The sequence below is a fragment of the Toxotes jaculatrix genome, chromosome 22 (assembly GCF_017976425.1).
Source record: "Toxotes jaculatrix isolate fToxJac2 chromosome 22, fToxJac2.pri, whole genome shotgun sequence".
In the NCBI taxonomy this organism is placed as follows: Eukaryota; Metazoa; Chordata; class Actinopteri; family Toxotidae; genus Toxotes; species Toxotes jaculatrix.
The window spans coordinates 16,414,860-16,439,706 of record NC_054415.1 but is presented as its reverse complement, the minus strand read 5'-3'; the positions used below and the strand labels follow the sequence as shown (position 1 = coordinate 16,439,706).

At 40.9% G+C, this 24,847-nt stretch overlaps 1 protein-coding gene across 1 annotated transcript; it reads right to left on the bottom strand.

Moving 5' to 3' along the window:
- Positions 1-8,885: 8,885 nt before the first annotated feature.
- sult4a1 (sulfotransferase family 4A, member 1) lies at positions 8,886-24,362 on the bottom strand. The gene is made up of 7 exons (XM_041030371.1): positions 24,194-24,362; positions 18,791-18,921; positions 18,448-18,528; positions 17,958-18,084; positions 17,714-17,808; positions 13,863-14,001; positions 8,886-10,892 (listed from the first exon to the last, which is right to left on the bottom strand). Exons 1-7 carry the CDS (start codon positions 24,360-24,362, stop codon positions 10,780-10,782), a joined length of 855 nt encoding a protein of 284 aa, XP_040886305.1. The 3' UTR covers positions 8,886-10,779.
- Between the last annotated feature and the right edge of the window lie 485 nt (positions 24,363-24,847).

The following is a 24,847-nucleotide window of genomic DNA, read 5'->3' as shown; positions in this document are numbered from 1 at the left end:
TGGTAGCAACAGAATCAGTAGCTAAGTAGCTAAATATGCTTCTGCATGTTATCTGAGTTCACCTCCAGAGGTTAGTCAGTAATTTCCTAAAACTGTTGGCCACTGTAATTTTTCACAAACAAAGCTGAAATAGTGCAGTTGTTGGGAACTATTTTCAGCAGTGGATTAATCCACATTTGGAGCTCTGAGTATTTTGGGCAGCAGAACAGTGTGTGTGGGGACTGAGACAAAACAAAACTGAAAAAATCTAGTATATGGCTGGATGGTATATGGGTCTGAAATTAATGAGCGCTACATGTTGTCAATTTGATTTGATTTTTGTGGTTTGAATCCTAAACACACAGCATGTTGACAGCGCACATTCTCCATGATCTTGGAAAACTGGTCTTCATGGCCAAATTAGGCTTTAAATAGAGGAGTGTGTTTGCAGATAGGAAGGCAGGTTGCTGCAACATTTAAGATGAATCAAAATCAATTCTAATCACACTGAATAAGCACTGAAGAGACATTTAGCCAAGGGAGGAGAACAGCTTGAAAAGCTCCCATGATGCAGTGGATTTTCCCTGTCTTGTTCTCTGCATGAGCCTGACTGGCTGTCCGTCACCAGCTTCCTCTTCATCAGATTTGTAAGCTTTGATTTCTTTTTTGTCCACTGACCCTCCCTCCTCCCAGCTGAGCTCCTGTTATTCCAGTTATTCTCTTTAACAGGCCAAGCTACCAGATCACGTTTAATAATCTATCAACATTTAGGGAAAAAAAAAAGTCTTGAAATCTCTTCTTTTTGAAAACATGCCACAGAAACCCTATCTCCTAGGAATTACGCTTCAGATATAAACTGCAGCAGCAAAGTGGTGCAGTGGTTAGCACTGTCGCCTCATAGCAAGAAGGTTCTGGTGCATGTTCTACCCATGCTAGCGTGGGTTCCCTTCGGGCTTCCTCCCACAGTCCAAAGACATGCAAATAAGGTTAACTGGTGACTGTGAGCATGAATGGTTGGTTGTCTCTATATGCCAGTCTTGTGATAGACTGGCAACCTATCACCCAGTCTCTTGCCCCAAGTTGACTGGGATTGGCTCCAGCCCCTGCCAGTGACACTTGGATGAATGGATGAATGTATATGATGGATGAATGAATATCCTTTAAGAACATATTGTTTTTCTCTATCTTAATCCCATCTCTGCCTGCCTCTGACAGGTTAGAAAACCTGGAGTTCTCATTATTGTTCTAAATATTGTCCAAGATAGGAATGATTTCCTAAACTAAGGAAGCAGGTCCTGAAAGTAGGACCAAATATGCATCATTTTTGGTTCGGTTTTGGGAAAGACCCTGGTCTGGTTTAATACTAAAAAACTCAGATGCAAAGTGTTTATTTACATTTAACCAAAACCCACCATTTTTCCCGAACCTTGACAGTTGTAACTACAGTGCTTTATTCATTTAGAAAAAATACACTGGATTACTGAATAATCCAGCCAGTCATTACGTTTCCTTCAAAACGTATTTGTTAGCAGACGGTTTTGGACATGAATGAGAACAAACTGATAACAGAAGAAGAAGAAGAATAGGGGGTGGGGGGGGGGGGGGGGGTGTCTGAACGCTTGTGGCATCTCATTCCTTCAAGCACAAAGCGACTTCCACATCAAAATGTCACTAGAACAACAGCTGCTACTCCGGTGATAGTGCTTTAAAGTAAACTTTCAAGAACTCTCCTAAAAGCAGACACACACACACACACACTAACCCACACCCTGTCTTTAATGAATAAGACGGTGAGGGGATGGGCAGGGGATGGAGGGAAGTAGGGTTGTGTGTATGTAGGGAAGGAAAGGGGGGGCACAAAGTGCTGATATTATGGGAGGAAATCTGTGTGGGAAAGACAGGCAGTCAAACTGTCAGGCGTGAGCGCTGAGACGGAACAAAGAGGAACAGCGGAGACGATTACAGTGGCGTAGCGGAGTGACAGAGGCAGTGTGCGCACAGATGAAGATGAAGGGAGGAAGAAGTCTGGGGGGGTGGTGCGCACCAAATACACCACACACGCATATTTCCACTGATCGATGGTAGAGTGGAGATATATCCTGATTCCAAGGCCTCAGCACTTTCATTAGGCCCTCATGGAACGCAGAGTGATAACTTCCACTTCCGGCATCTCCCAGAAATATTATTGCTGCTTCTTGCTTTTTTTTTTTTTTTTTAATTCCTTCATTTTCTTTTTTTTTCCAGTAAACATCTGCAGGCTGCAAAGGAAAGTACAAAATAGCAAAAAAATGAATAACTCTTCTGGGCTGGATCAGAGGAAAAATTGACTTATGCCAGCCAAAGCAACAGAAGTGCACACAAATAACGTCTGTTTTAACAGCTGCCAGATTCACTTCTCCTCTGACCAAGTCTCCATGGCCATGGAGCTTCATTTGTCAATGTCAGGCTCCTGGAAGGGATTTGGAAAAATGAAAAAAAAAACTTCTACTGCCATCTCCTGGAGAACATTTTGCATTACAACACAGAACACAGAATTAACTCTGAGGTGGATAAAAAAAACATCCCACACAGGTATTCAGGCCTGTATTTCTCCAACCTAACTGACCAAAAATGATAAATATTTGGTTCTAGTTTTGGGACCTACTGTCTTAACTGAGGAAATTATTCCTATCTTGGACAATGTTTAGGGGGCTGGAGTCAAATCCCAGCTGACATTTGGGCAAGAGGTGGGGGTACACCCTAAACAGGTCGCCAGTTTATCACAGGGCTGACAAATAGAGATAAACAACCATGGACAATTTAGAGTCATAAATTAAGAAACAATATCTGTATATTGTGATATGCATAACTTTGGACTATGGGAGGAAGCTGGAGTACCTGGAGAGAATCCTCCAGGTAGCTAGCATTCGAACCCAGCCCCTCTTCAAGGGCATCATTTGGCAAATGCTTTTTTTTTTTTTTTTTTGACAGACCTCCTGCAAGATGCAAAAGAAATGCTTGCTCAGTCCACATGAACTGAGGTCCAAGCAGCAATTTGCAATTTATGTCTTTAATATTACCCATGATTTAGGTATATGTAGATTGTTGCCATGTATTCCCCAACACTGGGTGACATTACAGAAAACAAATTGTTGTCCCACCTGTAAAGATGCATCCTGTGTTGTATAAATAACGTTTAATAAAATCGTGTTTAAAATGAAAATTCTACAGTGTATGTTTTAATAAATCTACTTCTGTCTTCCCGCATTTTGTTTCAGGATACCTTGGTCAGATGCAGTTTCAGTTAGTTTCAGTTTTGCATTGGGTTAAGCAAATGTTTTGTCTAATATTTTTCAGGAGCACCTACCAACAACTCTCACCTTGTAACCAGGGTGTCCCTGTCCCACCTCTCACCACTCCCTGTTCAGGCCGCAACCACAGGGATCACATGGAGATAGAGAGGGGACAACATTCTTGTCATGGACATCCCACAATCCCACATTAATGCAGCCTACTTGCCTAAGTGCTTTTGAAAAAGCAGCCCCACAGGTTTGTAGATCAAGAGATGCTATACTGCACTCTGACCTTTGACGTTGTTGCAGAGGATTCGCTCTCACCACTCTCACAGGACTGTTTTCGGCGGCAGCCACACCTATAAAAAGCCACCGTTCACTACCTGCTCAGTGGCAAACAGCAGACAGACACAGTCAGAGAGCAGCTGATGCCAGATATTTCTCTCAGGACTTGGTGGACTAATAGAACTAAAAAGAGAGTGCATGTTGGACTTACATTCTTCAGGTAGTCAGACACACCACTCCAAATGAATGTTGCTCCATGTCTTCTGGATGTGAATAAAAGGCAACTGCTTGCCAGGAAGTTCAAAATATATCAACTAGAAATGTGATGATATTTCAGTGTTGTGTTACTAGCTTGTTACAGGAGCAAATTTACATTGTCATACTGTATACTGTAGTTATATAGCAACTAACTTTTCAGCTGCCATCATTGCCATAAGTGACAATTGCAGGATAGTGGTAAATGCTAATGTGGAACAAGCAGAGAAGAGTTGCGGTCAGTAATGTCACTCATACAGTAATATTTCTTCAATTTTTTTCTAACATTAGTGAACGTTAGCCAAAATGTCAAATGTCTGATTTTGTATCAGAGCTGACTTTTGATACGTTTACCCACGTATTGCCCTCTTAGGAACCAGTTAACAGTTATCTAATTCATTGATCATGGATCTATATTGTTCTCACACCCTCACTTTAACTGAGGAAGTGGTTAAAACATTGTAATGTCCATGTAGAATAGAAAAAAAAAGGAGCAGCCGTGTTCATTCCTGATTTGTGCCGCATGTCATTTCTTTTACCTGAATTTCACAGCAGCAACAATCGAAAATTCTACTGACTCTTGTTTTCCACTTCCCCTGACAGCAGCACTTTGAGGGCACCAGGCACATCTTTTGCAGCAGTCAGGAGTTCCAAACAAGACTTTAGACACTGACGAGTTCAAAGAAAGAAAGAAAGAACACAGTCATCAGATATTGCCTGAAGACACAACTTTATTAATAAACCAGCAAGCATAGCATGTAAAATACAATGTAAGACACCCAGGAAACAGACCGGCCGGGCCGTGTAGAAAAACCAAAATGAACCATAAAGGTGGATATGGGCAGCTGAAGCTTTGCCAATGGCAGTAAACAGAGTGACAGAGAGAAGAAAGAACAATGAAAAGAAAGATTGAGCAGCCATAAAAGAGGTGAAATGGCAAGTGTGTGCTGAGGTTGTTTTTTATTCACACAATAAAGACATTCACAAGTGTCTGGTAGAGCACACGGATAGGTTTGCTGGATTGGAAACTACTGTGGCAAGAGAGGAAGAGGAGGAGAAATAGGAGGCTGTTTGTGAGTGACGTCTCGGGTTGATAGCCTGACTCCAGATACTGCTGCTGTTGAGACACTACAGTGAGTAGCAGAATACGGTTAATGCTGGCTATGGGTTAATACTCCATCTTCTCGTCTCCTGGAGGCAAACCCTGACATTTCTGAGAACACAGAGGGAAAGAGAAAGGAACCACACTGTTCATCAAGCAGTGGTAACATGAAGCATGGTCCCCACAGGCCTTGGAAAAAGTGTGTGGACCAAAGTGGGATTACCAACGAGGCAAAGTGGGCCCCAGCTTCCAAGGGCCCGGTTTACACTTCATGCATCTTGGGTGGATTGGGTAGCTATTGGATAATAGCTAAAAATCCAAGTATATGCATCAAAGAAGCATTAGAGTTAGACTGAAATCTGATTGCTGGACCATCTCTTTAAGTACCTTGAGACACATTCTAGTCAGATGCTTAACAAATGGAAATGCATCCATCTCTCTGAGATGCATATACAATCTTTAATCTTCCCAAGTGCAACTACATCAATAAATGGTCTATGGAAGTAGCCTGTGCAGGGTCTGGCACATGATAATAGCGGTTGACGTGATGCTGGCATTACACTGAAATAAGCAGTTCTTCCTGACATGTGCTAAGTGACAGGAAGAAAATGGCTTCAGGGGTTTCAACACAGAAAGTCGCATGCTGCTGTGTATGGTTCATCTGATCCCTGATCAGCGCAGCCTCCGAGTGACGAGTCAGAGCCCATGAAGACGAGCAAAACTTCTGTCTCACTTGTAGCCCATGCTTGTCATGCACGTGTTTATGTCAGTTTATGAATATTCATCTGTTGTTACAGCTTCAGGTGTCACCCTCCAGACTGAAGCAGTGCAAACTCTAGTTTGTGCATCCTCAAGGAAAACCAAGAGAGATCGTAATCAGGTTTGTGATCTGGCTAATGGAGATCCATATACAGTCGTATGCAAATGTTTCGCACCCCCGGACAAATTCAATATTTAGCTGATTTCTGAGGTGAAAAGATGGAAAACCAACCTCTGGAGCAAACAGACATCAAAATGCGCCTTTGTACAAGCTGGTGTCTTGTGTTTCATGGTGAATTTTGAGGTTTGCTTTGGATCCTTGTCCTGTTTTAGAAGCCAGCCTCTTTGTAGCATCAGTTAGCTTCATTTTTATATCCATCATCAGCCTGTCAGTTGCTTTGAGAAGCTCATGATTGTTGAGGCTTACCACAAGGTTTGAAGTTTGAACTTATCATGAGCTGATAAATCCTAATGACAAGTCTTGACCTGCTTTACAAGGCCTAACAAGTCCTTTACATGTAGTAGGGGGCCCAGACTTCTGGACATGCAACAATTACTGTTGAATTTTTTTTCAATTTTTTTTAAGTCAATGAACAAAAAAGTAACAGTTTATTATCATTTGAAGAAAGGCTCATTTTTAATGTCTGTTTGCTGCAGGGGCTGGATTCTCTAATTTTCACTGTTACTAGATAAAAATATCTACTAAATACTAAATATCTAGTATTTAGTATCCAGGGATGAACAACTCAGATTCAATATTAATTAAGGTGGGTCCTGCATTAATCTCAGTCCCAGTGACAGATTTTTGCCCTGTAGCTCAAACAAAACTCATCATACGCTCAAAGTTTACTGATGAAATTCTGTGTTGATACATGGGGACTATACTAGGATTCCTTGTCAGGTTGATCAGGGTTATAGCTGAATCCTTTACGGAAAAACTGTCATTGCCTTATTTTAACTGAATGTTATCCTGCTGTTTCTGTTTGTTTCAACAAGTCCTCCAACCAGGACAACCATCTAGTTTGATTGTCCCTATCCTTTGAGGCAAACCATAGGAGCGTCTCATGAAATAACATACCCACAGTGCCAGTCATACCGGACAGGACCTTCATGGAAAGGACAAGATTTAGTTACAATAAAGCACAAAAAGTATTTGTTTAGGTTTAGGGAGAAATCATGGTTTTGGTTCAAATAAGTACCTAATTAAGATTAGAGGACATTTGTCATCATGGTTACAACAATAAGCATGTAGTTATGGTCAAAAGAAACAGTAATGACTATTAGTTTCAAACAGGACACAAACACTGGTCTCCTGGGTTTTATCGACCCATCCATCTGCCCTGATTTCCTTCTTATGTGGATTTTGTCTCTTTATACAACTTCAGTGACTTCCTCCTTTGCTCTTGTAATAATTACTACCACGACAAGAGGTCACCATAATAAAACCTATGTGTCAAAATAAGCTGCTTGCACAGACGCCCTATAGGACCAGTTTTTAGGGAAGGACAGTCTCATTTGTTTCGTGCCAAGAGTTTTTAGGTGAGGTCTTTGTTTGAGCTTTGTACCTTTCCTGGACATTAAAGTCACATATATGTGAGTATTTGTAGCTGTAAGTGGTGTGTCTTTATACATACATACATACATACATACATACATATACACACACACACACACACACACACACACACACATATATATATATATAAATGTCCTTGTGTACATACAACATATATTTTTATAATTATTGTATTTTTACGTTGCAAACAAATAAAATCATGTCAAGGCCCCTAGTCTTGAATTTCACCCACAAAGACTTCAAATGCTTGTAAGCATTAAAGGTGAGGGTCTAAAATCTGCCTTCAGATCCATCCATTATGCAGTATATCACCAGTTTGTGACACAGCTGCTCATTTAAACCACCAGACAACAGTGTTGTCTCTCAAATGCTTATCACGTAACCACCATTTTTGTACAAAATACAAGTTTACAGCTCAAGAAAAGTGTCAAGAAGTAGGGTTTGTTACCCCTTAAAGCCAGTATTTGTAGAATTTTTATGCGATTATAGCATCTTTCAATATATTTTTGGATGAATGGTATTCATTCAGTTCTTGTGAATGTATTTATGTATGCATGTATGTTCCTATCAGCCCATTAATCTCAGTCCCCGAATCTGATCCTGTGTGTTTTTCATTGTACCACCTGGGGGCACAAAGGTTGTGTTTTTTCTCACATTCTACAGATTGTGGCTGTAACAGTCACTGACAAGAACTTGAATTTGAGTTTTTAAGAAACTCTGGGGGGACTCACACACACATGTATACAGCGCATACACACATAAAATTCATACATATTTTGTCTGGCGACAATAAGCTAACAAACTACAAATGATCATTCAACATTTCACTTTCCCAGCTGTGACAATGAGCTGCTGGGTTGTATTTAGGTGTGATAAACTTCTTCTCTACAGGTTAAGCTTCACCTCCTACAGTTACCTTCCATGCATCTACCTCGCTTGGAACCACAAGACAACTGCTAATGTACTTGGTTATCACTTTGCCAGATCAAAGGTTGGACATTGGTGTTGTCTATCAAACCTGCAATTAACTTTCGGCATTTTGTTTTCTACTTTGTAACTGCTCAATTATGACATCCCAGCAGCACCACGGTGTTGCTAGTTGACTTACTTCCAGACTTAAAGCGATAATGTATTCCAGTTTCCCTACCTATAAACATAGGTGTTTGTGGCCTGACCTGAAGGGTTAGTAACCATAAAATGTTTGTTCATTAGTCTGGCTTCCCCCATCGTGTCCCATGATGGTGTGAATGTTTCAGAAGATTTTTCCATCTAACAACCACAACCATCAGAGGAATTTACTGAGGCTACGTGTGGATATTTTTGGCTGGTATGCCCTGCAAAGCACAAGCCAAAGCAGTGACTGACCCCATGACTTGCATTTCAAATGTAGAAAATTTGTTTGAAGGCAGGGTCATTTGGCTTGTAAAACAGCTGCGAGGAATCACACAGCAGGCACCACAAAAGTTCAAAGTAACTGTAACTTTAAAGCTGCACTAATACATGTTTTTACATCAAAAATTAATCACATGATTGTGTCATAGTGACTAACCTGCTGAAAATTATCACCCTGTTTTACAGTTCCCCATCTTTTAGCTCATCTGTTTTGGTTGGTTGGGTTGTTTTTAGCTTGCAATTTTAGTATTTTGGTTCAGCCTTATTTCCAGCAGTGGTAGGTAGCTGCACACAACTCACCCAGCAACAAACCACAGACAAACAACGGTAGCAACTAGCTGCTGAACACAGTGCAGCACAAATTTAGTTGAGATAAAAACATACCTTAGATGAGAATAAATACTGGACTTGTGTTTCTCAAGTGACCAGAAGCATGGATTAGCGTTATTCCATATGTGTTGCACATGTAAACAGGCAACTGTTTGCTAACACATTCACCATATGAATTTTATGTTTACTTCCAAATCCAACGCACTCACATGGCAAACAGAAAATAATAACAATAACAATAATAATAATAATAATGCTTTAAATAAAATGCTCTTTTCTTTGAAACATGATATTATATCTCTTCCCCACAGGTAACTTCCAGTCTTGGGTGAATTTGAACAGCTAAGGGTCCTTGAGGCCTGAGTAGGCCTAAAGTTCTCTTCCACATGGCCTATGTGCCCCTTCCTCTCTGTAGCCAAACCACTTGTAGCCACAACGGGTACAGTTCAAAAGAGCACAAAAACCCTCAAGATTTCCATCATTCCTTAGGCACATCCATTACTATGTAGCCATGTAGCCAGGAAGCAAACCAAAATACCTCATATGCACCTCTCTCTAGCTACTTCCTCCAGTTCTTCTTGAGAGATACCAAAGACCAAGTGGGATATGTAACCTCAGGATGTTCTGGGTCTACCCAGGGTCTCCTTCCAGTTAGATACACCCGAATACATTCACAAAGAGTCATCCAGGGGGCATCATTGTCAAATATCTGAACCACCTCACCTGGGTCCTGTCATTGCAAAGGTACAACAAAAGAAGCTGCTTACAGAAGTCCAACGTCCTCACACCACTTCTAAGATTGAGCAAGGGTATCCCATGAAACTCTCAGAGAATCTGCACATTGTGGTGGAGGGATCTGTGTGTCTCTGTAACCCTTGTAGTTCAGTTGTCAGAGACAGTAGCTTCTGATAGGGTTCCCCGAGGCAAAGTAATCTCTAGCCAGGGTTCAGACCAAGAATGATTCAAGAAACCTTATGATTCCAGTATGCTTCCAAAGAAATGCTTGTTGGATCGCCAGATAGCATGTGAAACCCTCTCACCCAATCCAACACCTTTCTGATGTTGGAACCAGTGTGGCTTTTCGTGACTTTATGCCTATTTCACAGAGTGCATGGATATGAGAAACTAGAACAATTATCGCATCTGTAGATTTTTTTGAATGTGGCCATTTAGGACACAGTATATAATCACTTTTGCCATTGGATGTGGTCAGACAACACTTCCTGCTAACAGGTTCATTTCTAGCATAACGCAATGGACAGTGCAACTTCGCCCAGAACAACAAACTGTCATAACATGAAAAAGCTGAAGGGCTGAACTGGCTGTTTTTTCCCTGTCCAGCCATATAAACATGTTATTTTCAGTGTATTTCAGTCGCAAATATCTGTATGTAGCTTGAGTCCCTGTTTTGAAATTAGCCATATAATGAGATTTTGAATATATGTGTATTGGTTGCTCAAATGTATTGGTATCTTCAAAAACCTCCATCAGTCGAACCCTGGTTGGTTATACATGTACACACATGTACTCAGCAGTGGGAACATACTATGAAGGTAGGGGTGAGGGAGGTTTGGTTTAACCATTGATTGAGAAATTTCAGTAAACATCTAATTCTGGATTCATTTTGATCAGCCCACAAGTGTCTGATCTTTGACTCGTTGAGACACATTGCATTCTGAAAGTAGTGTAATCCCAAACTTCAGACTTATTCATTGAATGGAGATGTAGGAGCTTGGGTTTTGGCAGGAGGTGTGTGCACCTATCAACAGTACTGAAGTAGATTGGTGGGAGGGCTGGGGAATGGGGATGGGGCCAGGGTGAGGTGCTCTTCACAGGCAGAACTCGAAGGTCAGGTCAGACTTGCCCATCTTCTGTCTGTACACCGCGTCAAACTTTTCGTTCATAGACACTGTGAAGATGTCCTTCCATAGACCCACACGACCTGCAGGGAGGATAAACAACGAGAGGGAAGATAGTTTGTTTTTATGCCTGGGTGACCTAGGTGGTCGCCTAGGGCACCATCAGCTGGAGGGGCACCAAAAAGGAGGAAAAAGTTAAAAATTAATTTTTAAGTGGGATACTGTCTGTGCACAGATGCAGCCTAGACTCAGGATTGAGAGGACTATGGATCATCAGTTAAACAAATGATTTAAGTTGTAGTGCTCAGTCATCAACACCACAAAATAAAAGTGAAAGTAAGTTTGTCTGTTCTTATCTACAGGCTCAAGATCGGTGCAGATTCAATCTATTTTTGCTTTATGTAGCCGAAGCATCAGCTATAAAGCTGGAATAACAATTTTCAGAAAGGTCTGTTTGTGAACTCTGAAATGTAGAAACACAAAATAAGCAACTAGTTACGACAGTTTTAGTTAGTTATATGTCAAGTGTCAGTAAGTGGTGCAGCAGATTTGCTTTGAGTTTTAGCAAGTGTTCTGCAGGTAAATTACACCTGAGGTTGCAATCTGCAACATCACCACTAGATGACACTAAAAACAAAACGTTCACTGTTACTTATACTACCTCAGTACAGACTCAACAGAAACTTACATTTTTGGGTCAAAAACTCTCCTTTATAGATGAATCATGGGTTTCTTATGGTCCATTTCACATCCCTAATATACCTATAACTTAGATAAAGTCCCATGAGAGGAATACTAGTTTGTAAACATTCTCATTGACATGTGCTGTTAATGACAGTACACAGTCCGGAAACTATTTGGACTTACTGAAGCCGACCACTAAGGTACCATTCATATTGATGTTACAGATAGAACCATCAAATAAAACCAAGCAAGTTTCTGCTCTAAAAGTTTGAATCTTACTGAGAATACTTGGACTCGAGTTGCCCTTCTCAGGAGGTATGGTATGATGGTGTTGTTATTCTGCTTGATGACTGATGTAAAACCCACACAAATTCTGAACATTCCTCTGACAGATCCTGGTGGATGATTTTTTTTTCTTGTCATCAGATCTTATCTGACACCTTTCAGCTGCTGAGTGAATGCAGCCTGACGAGTCAGCGACTCACCTGAATGTGTGAGACAGAGCGGACTGACTGCCAGCTGTGTACTAACCCTATAGCACACCAGACACCAGACTTCCATGCACTAAAAGAAAAAAAAAATAAGATGGAAAAACAGAAAAAAACAGATGACAGAAATCATAAGTAACCATCAAAATCAAAACAGGAACAGCAACATAAACCAAACTGAAAAATTACGACAACTTAGGTAAATGACTGTTAAATGAGCTGTTTGCATAAAAAAGGATTAAAGGAAAACAAAGTGGGCCTGCAGGTTGAGATGACACATGTAGCCGCACAGTGGTGCCATAATCATCTTAAACTGAGGGTGAGAAAATACTCACATCCATGTCCGGAACTTAAGAATCCCATGAGTGACGAAGAAAATAATTGAAACCTGAAGCTTTCAATAGTAAATATATTTTTAAAAATACATTATCATATTGAATAGTAATAAGAATAACTTGTGTTAAATATAAAAATGAACCAATGACATCACTGAGGAAACATCATCGTTGTTGAGAATTCTGAGATGAAAGTCAGATTCAGAATTCTGACTTTAATCATAAAATTGTGACTTTAAACTCACAGTTCAATTTTTTTTATATGTGGTCCTAATCCTCTTTGTTAACACTTGCAGTGTTGAAAAATGATGTTTAATTATTCAAAAGCAACTTCTTGCTGATGCTCTCCACAAATGCACAGCATGTGACTTTTCAGACATGTCCTAGTACAACTACGGTACATCGCATTTGAAATCTGTTTCTGCAGAAAATATATGTAAATTCATGAGGAAAATATATCAGCCACATATGATGATCTTGATAATAAGTCATAATTAATCCAGCCTATCCCAGCTGACTATGGGCGAGAGGCGGGGTACACCCTGGACTGGTCCCCAGCCAATCACAGGGCTGACACACAAAGACAGACAACCACACACTCACACCTACGGGCAATTTAGAGTAGCCAATTAACCTAATGTGCATGTTTTTTGTGATTGTGGGAAGAAGCCGGAGTACCAGGAGAAAACCCACACAGGCACAGGGAGCAAACTTCACACAGAAGAGCCCAGACCGGGATTCAAACTTGGAACCCTCTTGCTGTGAGGCGACAGTGCTAACCACTGAACTATCGTGCCGCCCATGTCATAATTAATAATATTTGTTTTAAAAAACTTAAATACATAATTTCTCGTCCAGTGTGTACAAGTATGTAGTATTTTTGCAAAAAGGTTTCAATAAAACCAGTTGAAAATATGGACGCTGTCCAAAAAGGAAATTATGTCTTTGTCAGGAGACATACATGAAAAAGATGAATCAGTTAGGTTTCTTTGGGGGGAGAAGCTGTTGTTGATTGTTTTCTGTTTTTGTTTTTTTTTTTTTTATTATATCATTTTTATATATATTTCATATTGTGAGCACAGAAGGGAAATTCCATTGAACTCCATTGTTTTGGTTTTGAGGCAGAAATTTCTGGGACCATTACAGTATATAAAAACTAGAATGTCTCCATTTTGTGCAAGGACCATTCTAAATCACTGGGATACTCCTTTAATCCAGCTGAAAAAATTAGTTTGGAATCTTTAAATTGACTGAAAAGAAACTGATTGACTGTGGAAGTTCTGTGGTTTCGTAAAAGTGCCTAACCTTATAAAATGCCCACTGAAAGGTTTAAATGTGATGAACACCAGAACACGAAATGAAGGAACTAAAACAAATCAGAACAAATCAGATGCAGTGGAAGTATGGTTTTAGTAGTCGGTGGATATATTTGGATATTCGGATTTCGGATTTGATGTTTTGGAAATGGTCCTCCACAGTGTCAGTGCAGCTACAGCAAAAAAAAACAGTGTTGTGTTTTTCCTCTTCTACTTTCTCTCCCACTCACCCCTGCAGATGGACAGCGCCTCCGAGTTGCAGCACTGCTCGATCAACTGGTTGCAGCTCTCCACCATGCCCTCCAGCTGAGCCTTGTCGCAGGAAACGCCAAGGAACCGGGCTAACTGCTCCACCAAAGTCCCCAGATCCTGGAGAGGAGAGAAGGGGAGAGAAGGATTAAATAACAATGGGAAATCTATGATAGCAATAATCACACACAAATAGAGAGAAAATCGCCTCCCTCTTGAGCTCTTAAGTAATACAGAGGCAGAGATTCTGTTTCCCAAAACAGCATCCACCCACAGCTCTAGAGAACACACAGTTCCCTGTGCTTACACAATCTGAGTGGCATAAAAATGAGAAACACTAACTGCACGCAAATGGCATCTGTCAGGTCAAAATGAACAGTTCTGTAAGAACAATATGTCATCTAGGAACAGTTTAACATAAAGGCTATCCGTTTCCAGCCCTGGGTTATATGCACATGCATGTTTGCATATGGGTGTGGGTGCATGTGTGTTGGGGTGTCAAAGGGAGGCTCAGTGAGGATTACTGACCCAATAGGTTTAGTGTATTAGGATGCTAACATTTGCTAATTAGCACTAAATACAAAGTACAGTTGAGTGAGACGGGAATGTCATTAGTTTTTGCACTCTGGCTTTTGAACAGATTAAACAAACCAGACAACAACGACAACAACAACAAAAACTCTGAAGTGACGTGCTAGCTGTTTCTCCTATTTTTTGTTTTATGCTAAGCTTATGCCGGCAGTTGGCGGTAGCTTCAAATTTACAAGAGTAGTATTTCTCAGCAAGAAAGCTAACATTTTCCAAAATGTCAGACTACTCAGTTAAAGCAAGCAGTCAGTGCCCTTTTTCTAAAACACATGGAAGCACTGGAACAAGCTGTAAACACAACACTATCATATTATCAAAATATAAAGTTGTTGAACACGCTAGTAAACAGTTGCCTATTTACACATCCAGAAATATATAATCTCATGTTTCAAATGAAAAACAAAAAAGAGGATGGATTTCTTTAGTCATACCCTGGGCAACAATAGAATGATGCAATGCTTTTGCACTGTATAAAAAAAGTTGAGAAAACTTAAAATTTGAAGGCAACGAACTCAAATATCTTGAGTTAGGCAGTTTAACTTAACTAAGTTTAGGCTTTGCGTTCATCTGACCTAGAATTTTTACCTCTGTTAACTTATTCCAAGTCAGACTAACAGATTATTTATTTATAAATAAATAAATTTACTTATACATGAAATCTTTATCCCTCATGAGAGTTTTTGCTGCACCGCTAACACTAACAGTGAGCCCACAATGGACATCCTTCCTCTATATGAGTGCTATGCTAAAGCCTTACACACAGCCGTTCATAGTTTTAATCAAAGAGAATAACATATGACACCTCAAACACACATGTATAAAGGACTTCTGGGGAATTTTAGTCAAGCATTTTTTAAAAATAAGAAACTAGATTCAGTTGTTGTTTTAAATGATAATAATGTAAGTTTCTAAGGCCTAACAACTTGTAATTGTTTTTTATTATAAGCTTATTCATTCCCAGTATTTACAGTGTGAAGAATACCCAAAACAAAGTCTGAAATTGTAGAACTGATTGCGTCCTCTCCCCTCAGTTCTAAGAAATCCATTCTAAGAGAAGCTTATCTACTGAAGAGTGGCCTCGTAAACAGGGTGAGACCTGATAATGTAATAGAGGACCTTTGGTGAAGCAAAGGGCAAATATTGATTTGACATGCTCTTTTTCTTTGACTGGAGAGTTTTACACAAGAATGTTCTGTGAAAAAGATAGGATGCATGTGCCTGCCACGTCCACAAAAAGAGAATTAAACTGAAGGTTAAAATAGGTTAGAAAAATTGTGAGACAGGGGGTTTGAATATGAAATGGGTTTTCTGTAGTCTAAAAAGGTTAGAGAAGTTTCCTTGCTCTCGCATGGTCTGTATCAGCAATGTCCTGCTACAGTCTGAGCAATCTCTTTCCAGCTTCAACTATGTCAAGTTGCCCCCAAGCAGAGTACTTAGTCACAATATGTCTTTATTGTCCAGCTTCTGCATGGGAATTTCTTTCATTTGACTTTTATAGAGGACCGGAAAGGACATTTTTACAGCTTGTTACGCTCAGATAGGTTAAACTGTTTCTCAGTTACAAAAAAACATGTTTTGATTTCAAGAAAATTTAGCTTGTCTTATTAAGATTGAGAAATAGCTTCCTTGTGATCTTGTGAAACCCAAATTAAATGAGAATGGGTGCATTTTTTGTAATAGTTTAAGAACCTTCTAGCACAGGCCGGGGATAAAAAACAAGGATTTGTAATGTCAAACAGCCAATAAGAAAGAATGATAAGATAATATCCATCCATCCATTTTCTATACCGGTTGATCTGTCGGGGTCGCCTGGAGCCTATCCCAGATGATTACGGGCGAGAGGGGGGGGGTACACCCTGGACTAGTCACCAGTCAATCGCATGGCTGACACACACACAAAGACAGGCAACCACACACGCACACACTCACACCTAGGGGCAATTTAGAGAAGCCAACTAACCTAATGTGCATGTTTTTGGGATTGTGGGAGGAAGCCGGATTACCCAGAGAAAACCCATGCAGGCACAGGGAGAACATGCAAACTGTGCACAGAAGAGCCCAGTTCATCATCTAGAAACAGGAACCATCCCCAGTATTTTTCATGGTTTTCTAGCTGGACAAACACTGTATGCTTTTAGATGATGAACGCAGTAATGCGTTTAGTCAGTGTCTACTAATACAGCACAGAAACATGGTTCATTTGTTCTCCGAATCTGTAGACTCTCCACTTCCAAGTCCATGTCACCTGCCTCTCATCCTGCGCAATTGGTGGATTTGTGTGTCCATCCACATTTTGTGTGAAACTAACCAATGGACACTCAGGAAATCACTAAGGACCTACCCTACACCTTAGACACACTACAGTTTTCATTCAGTCAACATCGGAGAGACTTGAAGAATGGCAAGAAAGTTTACAGCTGCCAAAGTTGTTGCCGCTTAGTTGTAGCAAAAATATTTTTTATTTAATTAATTTTTAATATATTTATTATATATTTAACAATCATGTTATTCTTCTATTTTGTTCATATATTCCACTACTTTTGTGAACCAAGACTTTGATAAACCTTTTTCAAGCACCAAAACATTTTGTCAACATGAGTAAAGATATGTTTTCACAAGAGATTAGAAATTTTTCAGAAATCAGACTTCAATTTTTCATCTTTAGCTTTGCTATGACAGCAAAGACTAGCTCTCACCACAGAGCAGAACAACAGAAAAGATATTTTGAGTCTCTTCCCTGCTATGTGGGAAATCGGGAGTGGAACTGCTCAAACTGCAGACATCTGAACAAAATGTCTAACTTGCCAGAAATCCATCTGATTGTCTAAGAGCCAGATTGTTGGTTAGGGGCATTAAGTCCAAGAACAAGTCCAAGTTTTAGCAGTTTCAAATCCATGTCAGGAAGGGACTGAGTGAGAATCAAGACCATGTCCAAAAGCCATTTGTGATATAACTTTAATTGCTCAGCTTAGGTCTGGATGAAGACAAATTTGTGATAGGAACAGGAAACCATGTAAGAAAGAAAGTGTTTAAGGGTGAAGGTGAATGCTCAGAAAGTCCTTTCAGTGTCAGCACAGTAAATACACACAGTCATTGATATCAGCACAGCGGCTCTTCTAGGTTTACTGACTCACATTTCCTATCTAAATGACACCATACAGTCTAAGAGGCAAACCTTTACAGAGGCCAGGCTACTGGGTTAAGACCTGGAGTTGCATAACGCTGTGACAGTGGATTGTGTTACCTTGTACATGTCTTCATATTTCAAGAAGAGGACATTAGAATCCATACGATGCTCCCAAAATTCCTGAACATGTTCAAACCAGGAACCATATCCCACTATGAAAGAGAGAGAGAGAGAGAGAGAGAGAGAGAAATACAGCTGGATGAACTTACAGTAGACAGAGACAAAACAGGGCAGGAGTTGAGTAAACTGGACCAGATGGAAGGTCGCAGTGTCCCAGTTCTCCAGTGACCTCAATACTCACACTTGTCATTCATGAAGCGCCGGCAGAACTCCTGGAAGGTTCCCCGGTAGCTCATAGTCCTGAGAGAGCGGTGGAACTGGTAGTAGGACACCACCAGGTCCTTGGGGTTCCGAGCCATGTAGATCACCTGGAAGAAAACCACAACAGCACTGGTTCAGATACAAAATTAACTCTGTGTAGTGCTGTTGTTGAAGTACAGTTCTGTAGAATTTGAACACTGGAGCTGATGGTTGATGCAGTCATGTCAGAGACTACATTACTAGACTATGTTGCATCTCTTGGTGTCAGAGCTCTTTAGTTAAATCACCAATGCCAAAAGCTTAGCACATAAGAAGGAGGCCGATTGACTTAAGTGTTCTTCCTGACATTACAAAATTAAATTTAACAGAATTTGGGGTGCATCTACCTCAAAATATAGTTAAATATCGGAAAACATTTAAATTTGATGCTAGCTACTGTTTATGATATTGTCCAATTTTGGAAGGCTGACCTTGGCCTCCCCGTTGTGCATGGCTGTTGGGAGGAATCGGTAGGGAAGATGGCTTTTGATCAGGCGAGGTGATGTCAGCTCCTGTGGAAACACAAAGTCAGTACTTCAATCTGTATCGTGCCATTCTTTTATCCATACTGCATGCGTCTTGCCTTGTCTGCTAAAGACAAGAATTTCCAGTAAATTATCTATTTCTTCGAAAATGAGATAAAGTTTTTCCATCCATCCATTATCTATACCACTTATCCTCTTAAGAGTCAGTCCCACCTGACAATGGGCAGGAGGCAGGGTACACCCTGAACTGGTCCACAGTCTATCACAGGGTGATATATAGAGACCGTACCTGTATGATGTCCAGGCCAGGTTGAGGGTACTCTAAAACAGGCAGTTGTTCATCGATGTTCATAAGGCCGATTTCATCTGGGTCTGCTCCCTGGCTCACTAAATACACAACCTCCTGAAGTAGACTGGTGCCTACAAGGAGAAGGGAGAAAGCCAGAGGACAATAAGGAAATTGGGATGGCAAGAAAGGAACAAAGATGCCGTACACAGGGGTTGAACTTAATTAAAAACAAGACCTCGACTACACATTGCTTTTCATGAGACATCAAAAGCCAAAAAGGTTGAAAACCACTGGTTTAATCTTCAATAATGTGTCGTATTTTAAAAGCTTGTCATATTTAAATTTAACTCTAGCTCTATCAGACAGACATCTAGTAAAGACATTTTTGCGTAATGGCGTGTAGTCTAAAAACAGGAATTCTAAAGTACTTAAAGAATGGTCTGATAAAAGGGGATTCTGTTTTTAATTTTGATGCCTTATGCAAGGTCAAGGGTGTGGTCGAAACAGTGAGTGGGTTTATTTACAGTCTGAGAGAAGCCAATTGAGTCTAATAATGAAATAAAGTGCTAAGGCTATCATTATGGTCGTCCACATGAATATCCACATCACCTACTATAATTACTTAGCTACGAGGGACTAAACCTGATTAAAAGTCTGAGAATTTACATAAAAATTCAGAGTACAGGCCAGAAGCAAAGTACACTATAATTACACTATAATACACTATATAATTGGATGCGATGTTGTCCAGATTGGGTGTGCAAGACCAAGAACAAGATTTTTGAGTGAGTTAAATTGACTGATTAATAGGCTTGGTCAGAAATGGCTGCAATGCCACCTCCTCAAGGTATGTGAGTATTAATGTGACTTGGGGGCCTGGATTCATTTAGGCTAACATATTCTTCATGACACAGCTCATGTTTAGGAGTCCACATTTAAATGAGAGCCGCTCTATCAAAAGTGGGATGTATGATGTATCTGACTAATCCTTCAGTTTCACATTAATACATTCATTCCTCATTGCAGGCAGTAAAAAGTACTGAATAAAATCATCTAAGTAATCAGACCAGGTCTTCCTCAGAAAGTCTGCCAATTACAGTATCTATAAAGCCCAAGTTGTTTGCTGGACACCACCTCAGCTGAATGATGACCTGCGGTCATACATCATCATCTGGCAGAGGCCCAGAGAAAACTCTTTGAATATGTACACACCATGTCTTCTACACTGATCATCAACTGGTGAGTATTCTGACTTGACTTACACATGCAGCTTCAGCTTCAGTCTTGGTAAAAATTATGTATGTAGCCATCAAGTACATATGTAAGAGTTCTTTTACAAGGTTCTTGTTTTAAAATAAGTCAGCGTGAAGCAAAGGTCGCTAACCTGAGCTTAATTAGCTGAATAGCGAGCCTCTGCTAATGAAATCTGCCAGCAACAGTTGAAATAAATAACTCGCAGAATGTGTGAGGTGTAGAATCATCCACTGTGTGTTCAATTTTGGGATGTTAGTTTGAATTTAGAATGGGTGTCTAAACACATATGGTACAATTAGTCCACCTTGGAGTAAAGAGAAACTCCTCAACAGATGAGACGTTTGTATCTTCAGTTTAGACATGTCTGGCACTATGTGTCCTCTGATCTTTTTGTGCCTGCCCTAAATATTTTTTGGCTTGTATTTCAATTTGTAAGCCAGAGCTCATGTTTTTTCTTGTGTCCAACACAACCAAACCCTTTCATGCGCGCAAAGTACGTCATAACAACTGGTACTGATGTGAAATAAAACTTTTCTTTTTTGTTGATTTCTTTCTGGAAATCTTCACTACATGATTTATTTGGTTTCATAGCCAGCATGTGGCCAGCCTGAGGACACATTCATCCTTTCTCTAAACAAGAACAGTCAGACACTTTACAGAAAAACATTGGCAAGCTTCCCAGCAGTTGCTTGGTGATTGTCCACAGGAAGCGTCGTCCTCAACAGAAGACCACGGTACACCACCAACCAGTTTCAAACAAGTTTTCCCCACTCGACACACCCACTGAGAAACCAGCTCTGATTTCAATTCCATATAGCTGTGGGAATTTGGAGAGGCAGATGAAATAACAACTGGTCAAAACTGATACAGCATAGATTTAGATATTTTGATTTGTACTCTATACAAAATAAGGGTCAAGCTCAAACAGCAATGGATCCTACACTTCCCATAATGCAATTCTCAATAGCTTTTAATATAATCTGTTATGTATATGGGGGTTGGAATGTTTGTGTGCTTGTGCTTTGGTGCTTTTTCCCTCTGCCTCCTGAGGGAGGTTCCCTCCTGTTTGAGTAAAGAGGCGTGTTTTCCTGCTGACTGGAGGCTGACACACCTGCACCTCATTTCCTGTGATCACTCCTTTTAAGCCGGAGCAGGGCTTCACTTCGACGCTGGATTGTCCTACCTTCAGTGGTAGCTCTCTCGCTGTCAAGCAAACTGTTCTTCTTAAGAGTTTCTAGTGAACTAACCTTGTGCTCAGTCAAGTGACTTCTGCTCTCTGCTGTTCTCTTTCAGTGAAACCCCCCAGTGTTCAGGATCGCTCCTCCAGCCAGTAAACTGCCTGCCATGTCATTCTGCCTCCACTCCTATCAGTCCTGAAAGTTTTTGGATTCGCTTTGTGTTCACCCTTATTAAATCTACTTTTTTTCTCTGCCATCAGCCTGTGGTCTGCTTCTGGATCCTCAAAAAAAAAAAAAAAGAAACACTCTGACCTAACACAAACCTAACATAATCTCCCCACCTGGTAAATACCTATCCCATCTGTCTGGAGCCTATCCCAGCTGACTATGGCCGAGAAGCAGGGTACACCCTGGACTGGTCGCCAGTCAATCACAGGGTCGACACAAAAAGACAACCGCACATGCACACATTCACATCGATTCAGAGTAGCCAGTTAACCTAATGTGTATGTTTTGGGGATTGTGGGAGGAAGCCAGAGTACCTGGAGAAAACCCAGAACATGCAAACTCCACACAGGCAGCAGGGCTAGCCACTGCACCACCGTGCCACCCTAAATGTGAACCATTTTCATTTTGTCCGACTATGCCATTTATTTCATGACGTTTGTGCTATTTTTGCTAGTTTTATGTACTATGTTTGTGAGCCCACAATACTTGTAGAACCCACAAGTTTAAATGGCTGTTTGAGTGTTACGTGTTTAGGTTTGAGATTAGAATCAGGTTTAAGTTAGTTTTAGGGTAAGGGTTGGGATTTAGTTGTGATGGTTGAGGACAATAGATTGCATTATGTCAATGTGTCCTCACAACAAATGTAAGACAAGAATGTGTGTGTATGTGCAGTGCAGAGGTGTGCTGCCTGCAGGGAGACATGATTGAGCATATGGCTGATGTCAAAACAGAAATAAACTGCATAGAGTAACCCCATAATTCTAAGCCCCCCCCCACCTCGGTTGAGATGATCTTGCGAATCCCATTGGCCAAGACAGATGCACGTGAGCCTGCAGCATCCTGCAGCCATGTGGCCTGCCATGTGCTTTCTTTACTCCGCACCAGAAGACCAGAGATACACCAACAAAGAGCAGGGGAAAGGAAACGACCAGCCCTGTTTACAGTTTTCATCTCTTCCTTTACGTCTTTTGAAAGGTGTCCGGCTGAGGACACATTTGTCTCCATCTACAAAGGTCCTTTAAAGGTCAAACATTGGAGATCACTGGGATTTTACATGGTTTTCATGTGATGCTTTGGAAAACAGAAAGGACATCAAGTTCTGATCAGGCATTGAGTGTTTGTGTCTACGAGTGTGAGGAAACATTCCAGATCCTGCTCTGACAAACTTATGAAAGCAAGCACTCTTGGGGCCCTTGCCCAGACTGATGTGTTCTGTACTTTTAGACCCAGTGACCTGGAAATGACTGGTCATTTTATTTTATCAACTAATACATGGAATTTGGTGGGAATGTCATAATCTGGCCATGAAACAAGTTTGGTCGCCAAATGTTGGTTAACATGGGCACATCTATGTAAACTGCATCAAGTTTTTGATGCCCAGATGGGCTGCAACATTGCATTGTTGATATTCCGGAGGTGTATCATACCAGTAGCACCCTTCTCTATGTAGATTTGCAAGGTTGATTATGTATTCAGTATCATTCTCAGAACCAGGATCAAAACCATACTGAAATATTAACAAATATTACTGGATTTGATTCCGAATGATTTTATATAACCTTAACCCAAAAACACAAGGCCTGTATCACGAGTTCTTATCCCTCATGTAGCAAAGTGGCGCCTCGGAGTGTGGAACCTTACGTTTAAGTCCAGATCAAATGTACGTTGAAGGGACGTGGGCATGTCTTTTGTGATCTTTGTCTCTTGTCCTAATTTCTGAATTCGTCGTTGCACAATAAAGTATCATCATTATCATCAAAAGCTAAACAGGATGCAACACACAGAGAGTTTGGCTCCACCGCTTCCTCTCAGAGTATCATGTAACAGAATGTATACAGAACAGCAACACACCCATTCACTTATCCCCTTTATGTTTTTAGGGTCCTAGAATTGTCCCTACATAACTTTAACGGGCAAAACTTCACAGCAGGTTCAATTCTTTTTTGTTTTCTTCTAAGAATTTAAGAAGTCTACAATTTGGGATGTGCGTTTTCATTGTTGTAAGACTGTGGCAGCTGTGTAACATGGTTTACGTGATGATAGAAATCCTGTACGGGGGATATAATGCCATCAGTTTGTCGAACTTTCCTTATCGATGATCTCTGTGATTATTTGACTTTCTTTCATTAGACACAGGTGTTGCCATAATGCTGAGATCCATCTCCCCCACCCCCACCCCTGCCCTTCTGTGTGAGAGCTCTGGCTGCCCCCCACTAGCCGTCACATGACTGGACCCACCCTGAGCGCAGCAGGGCAAACCACGCACAGCAGCTCGGCCTGCAGTGCCGCTGCGCAAAGACACCCGAAGCTGGATGTAAACATCAACTTCCATCCTCCATCACTGTTGTGGATGATGAAGGCCAGTTTAGATGCCTGACTCATGCACTACAGCTTAATTTCTCTGACTCAGCTTGTTGACAACTGATCATAACATCAAAGCAGGGAGAGTCTACTGAGATACAAAGATATTAGATAACTGTGACCCACCCTGTGCCATTAAATATGAAACACCACCTGGTTTGCAGCTTTAATGGTGACTATAACCTGGATAAGTTATGCAAAATGGAACCTAATGTAGATACTTGCTTTACATTGAGTCTGTGTTATATTTATTGTATGAAACTTTGATAATCACAGTGGAAACCTGTAGTCGTTGCTGCAGCAGCAGCAGAGCAAATACCAGTCAAGAAACCTGAAGACACAGCGAGCCCCGCGCGGACGGGTGACGCAGAGGCTTGTTTACCTGACTTCGGGTAGGTGACAATCCATATGTCGCTACTTCGGAGGGAGAAATTGGCGATCTCCTCCATCTTCCCTCTGCAGAAGGGCGGCAGCCGCACTCCATCAAACTCGAAGTATTTGCTCTCAAACTCAATCGGCGTGCTCGGCGTGTCTGCCTCGCTCTCGGCCATGGTCCAAACGAGCCGCCAGCGCCGAGGGAAAAGAAAAAGCGCACGAGGTGAAATTTGGAAAAAAAAAAAAAAAGAATAAACAGTTAAATAAAAAGATGATGATGGTGATGATGAGATTGCTTTGCAACACTGCTCTCTTCGGGATGAGGAGGCTTGCGGCGAATGCTGCACGGCAGGCGGATGAGAGTTGAGTCGCAGCCAATCGCGCGGGAGATAAGTGATGTCATGCGCGCACACGAGGCCCAGCATCAGGACCACTCTTGCCTGGGCGAGGACACAGACCCACGCGCTCCAGTAAATACTATTACCATAAGGCTGCTGTACTAATCGATATTCTTTTTTTAATCCCATGTTTACAGCACATTCCCTCTTCAATTACCATAATCATGCTACAACACATAAACTCTATAGGCCTGTATAATTCTATGGCAGGATATGATTGTGTCTTATAGTCTATATGATATTTATGGAGTTTTGATCAAAGT

Excerpts from the sequence above, each read along its gene's own strand:
- sult4a1 (XM_041030371.1), bottom strand. The coding sequence starts at position 24,362 with ATGGCCGAGAGCGAGGCAGACACGCCGAGCACGCCGATTGAGTTTGAG. Across the intron at positions 18,085-18,447 it reads TGCACAACGGGGAGGCCAAG|GTGATCTACATGGCTCGGAA; the intron begins GTCAGCCTTCCA and ends GTTTTCTTCCAG. Across the intron at positions 17,809-17,957 it reads GCGCTTCATGAATGACAAGT|TGGGATATGGTTCCTGGTTT; the intron begins GTGAGTATTGAG and ends TCTCTTTCATAG.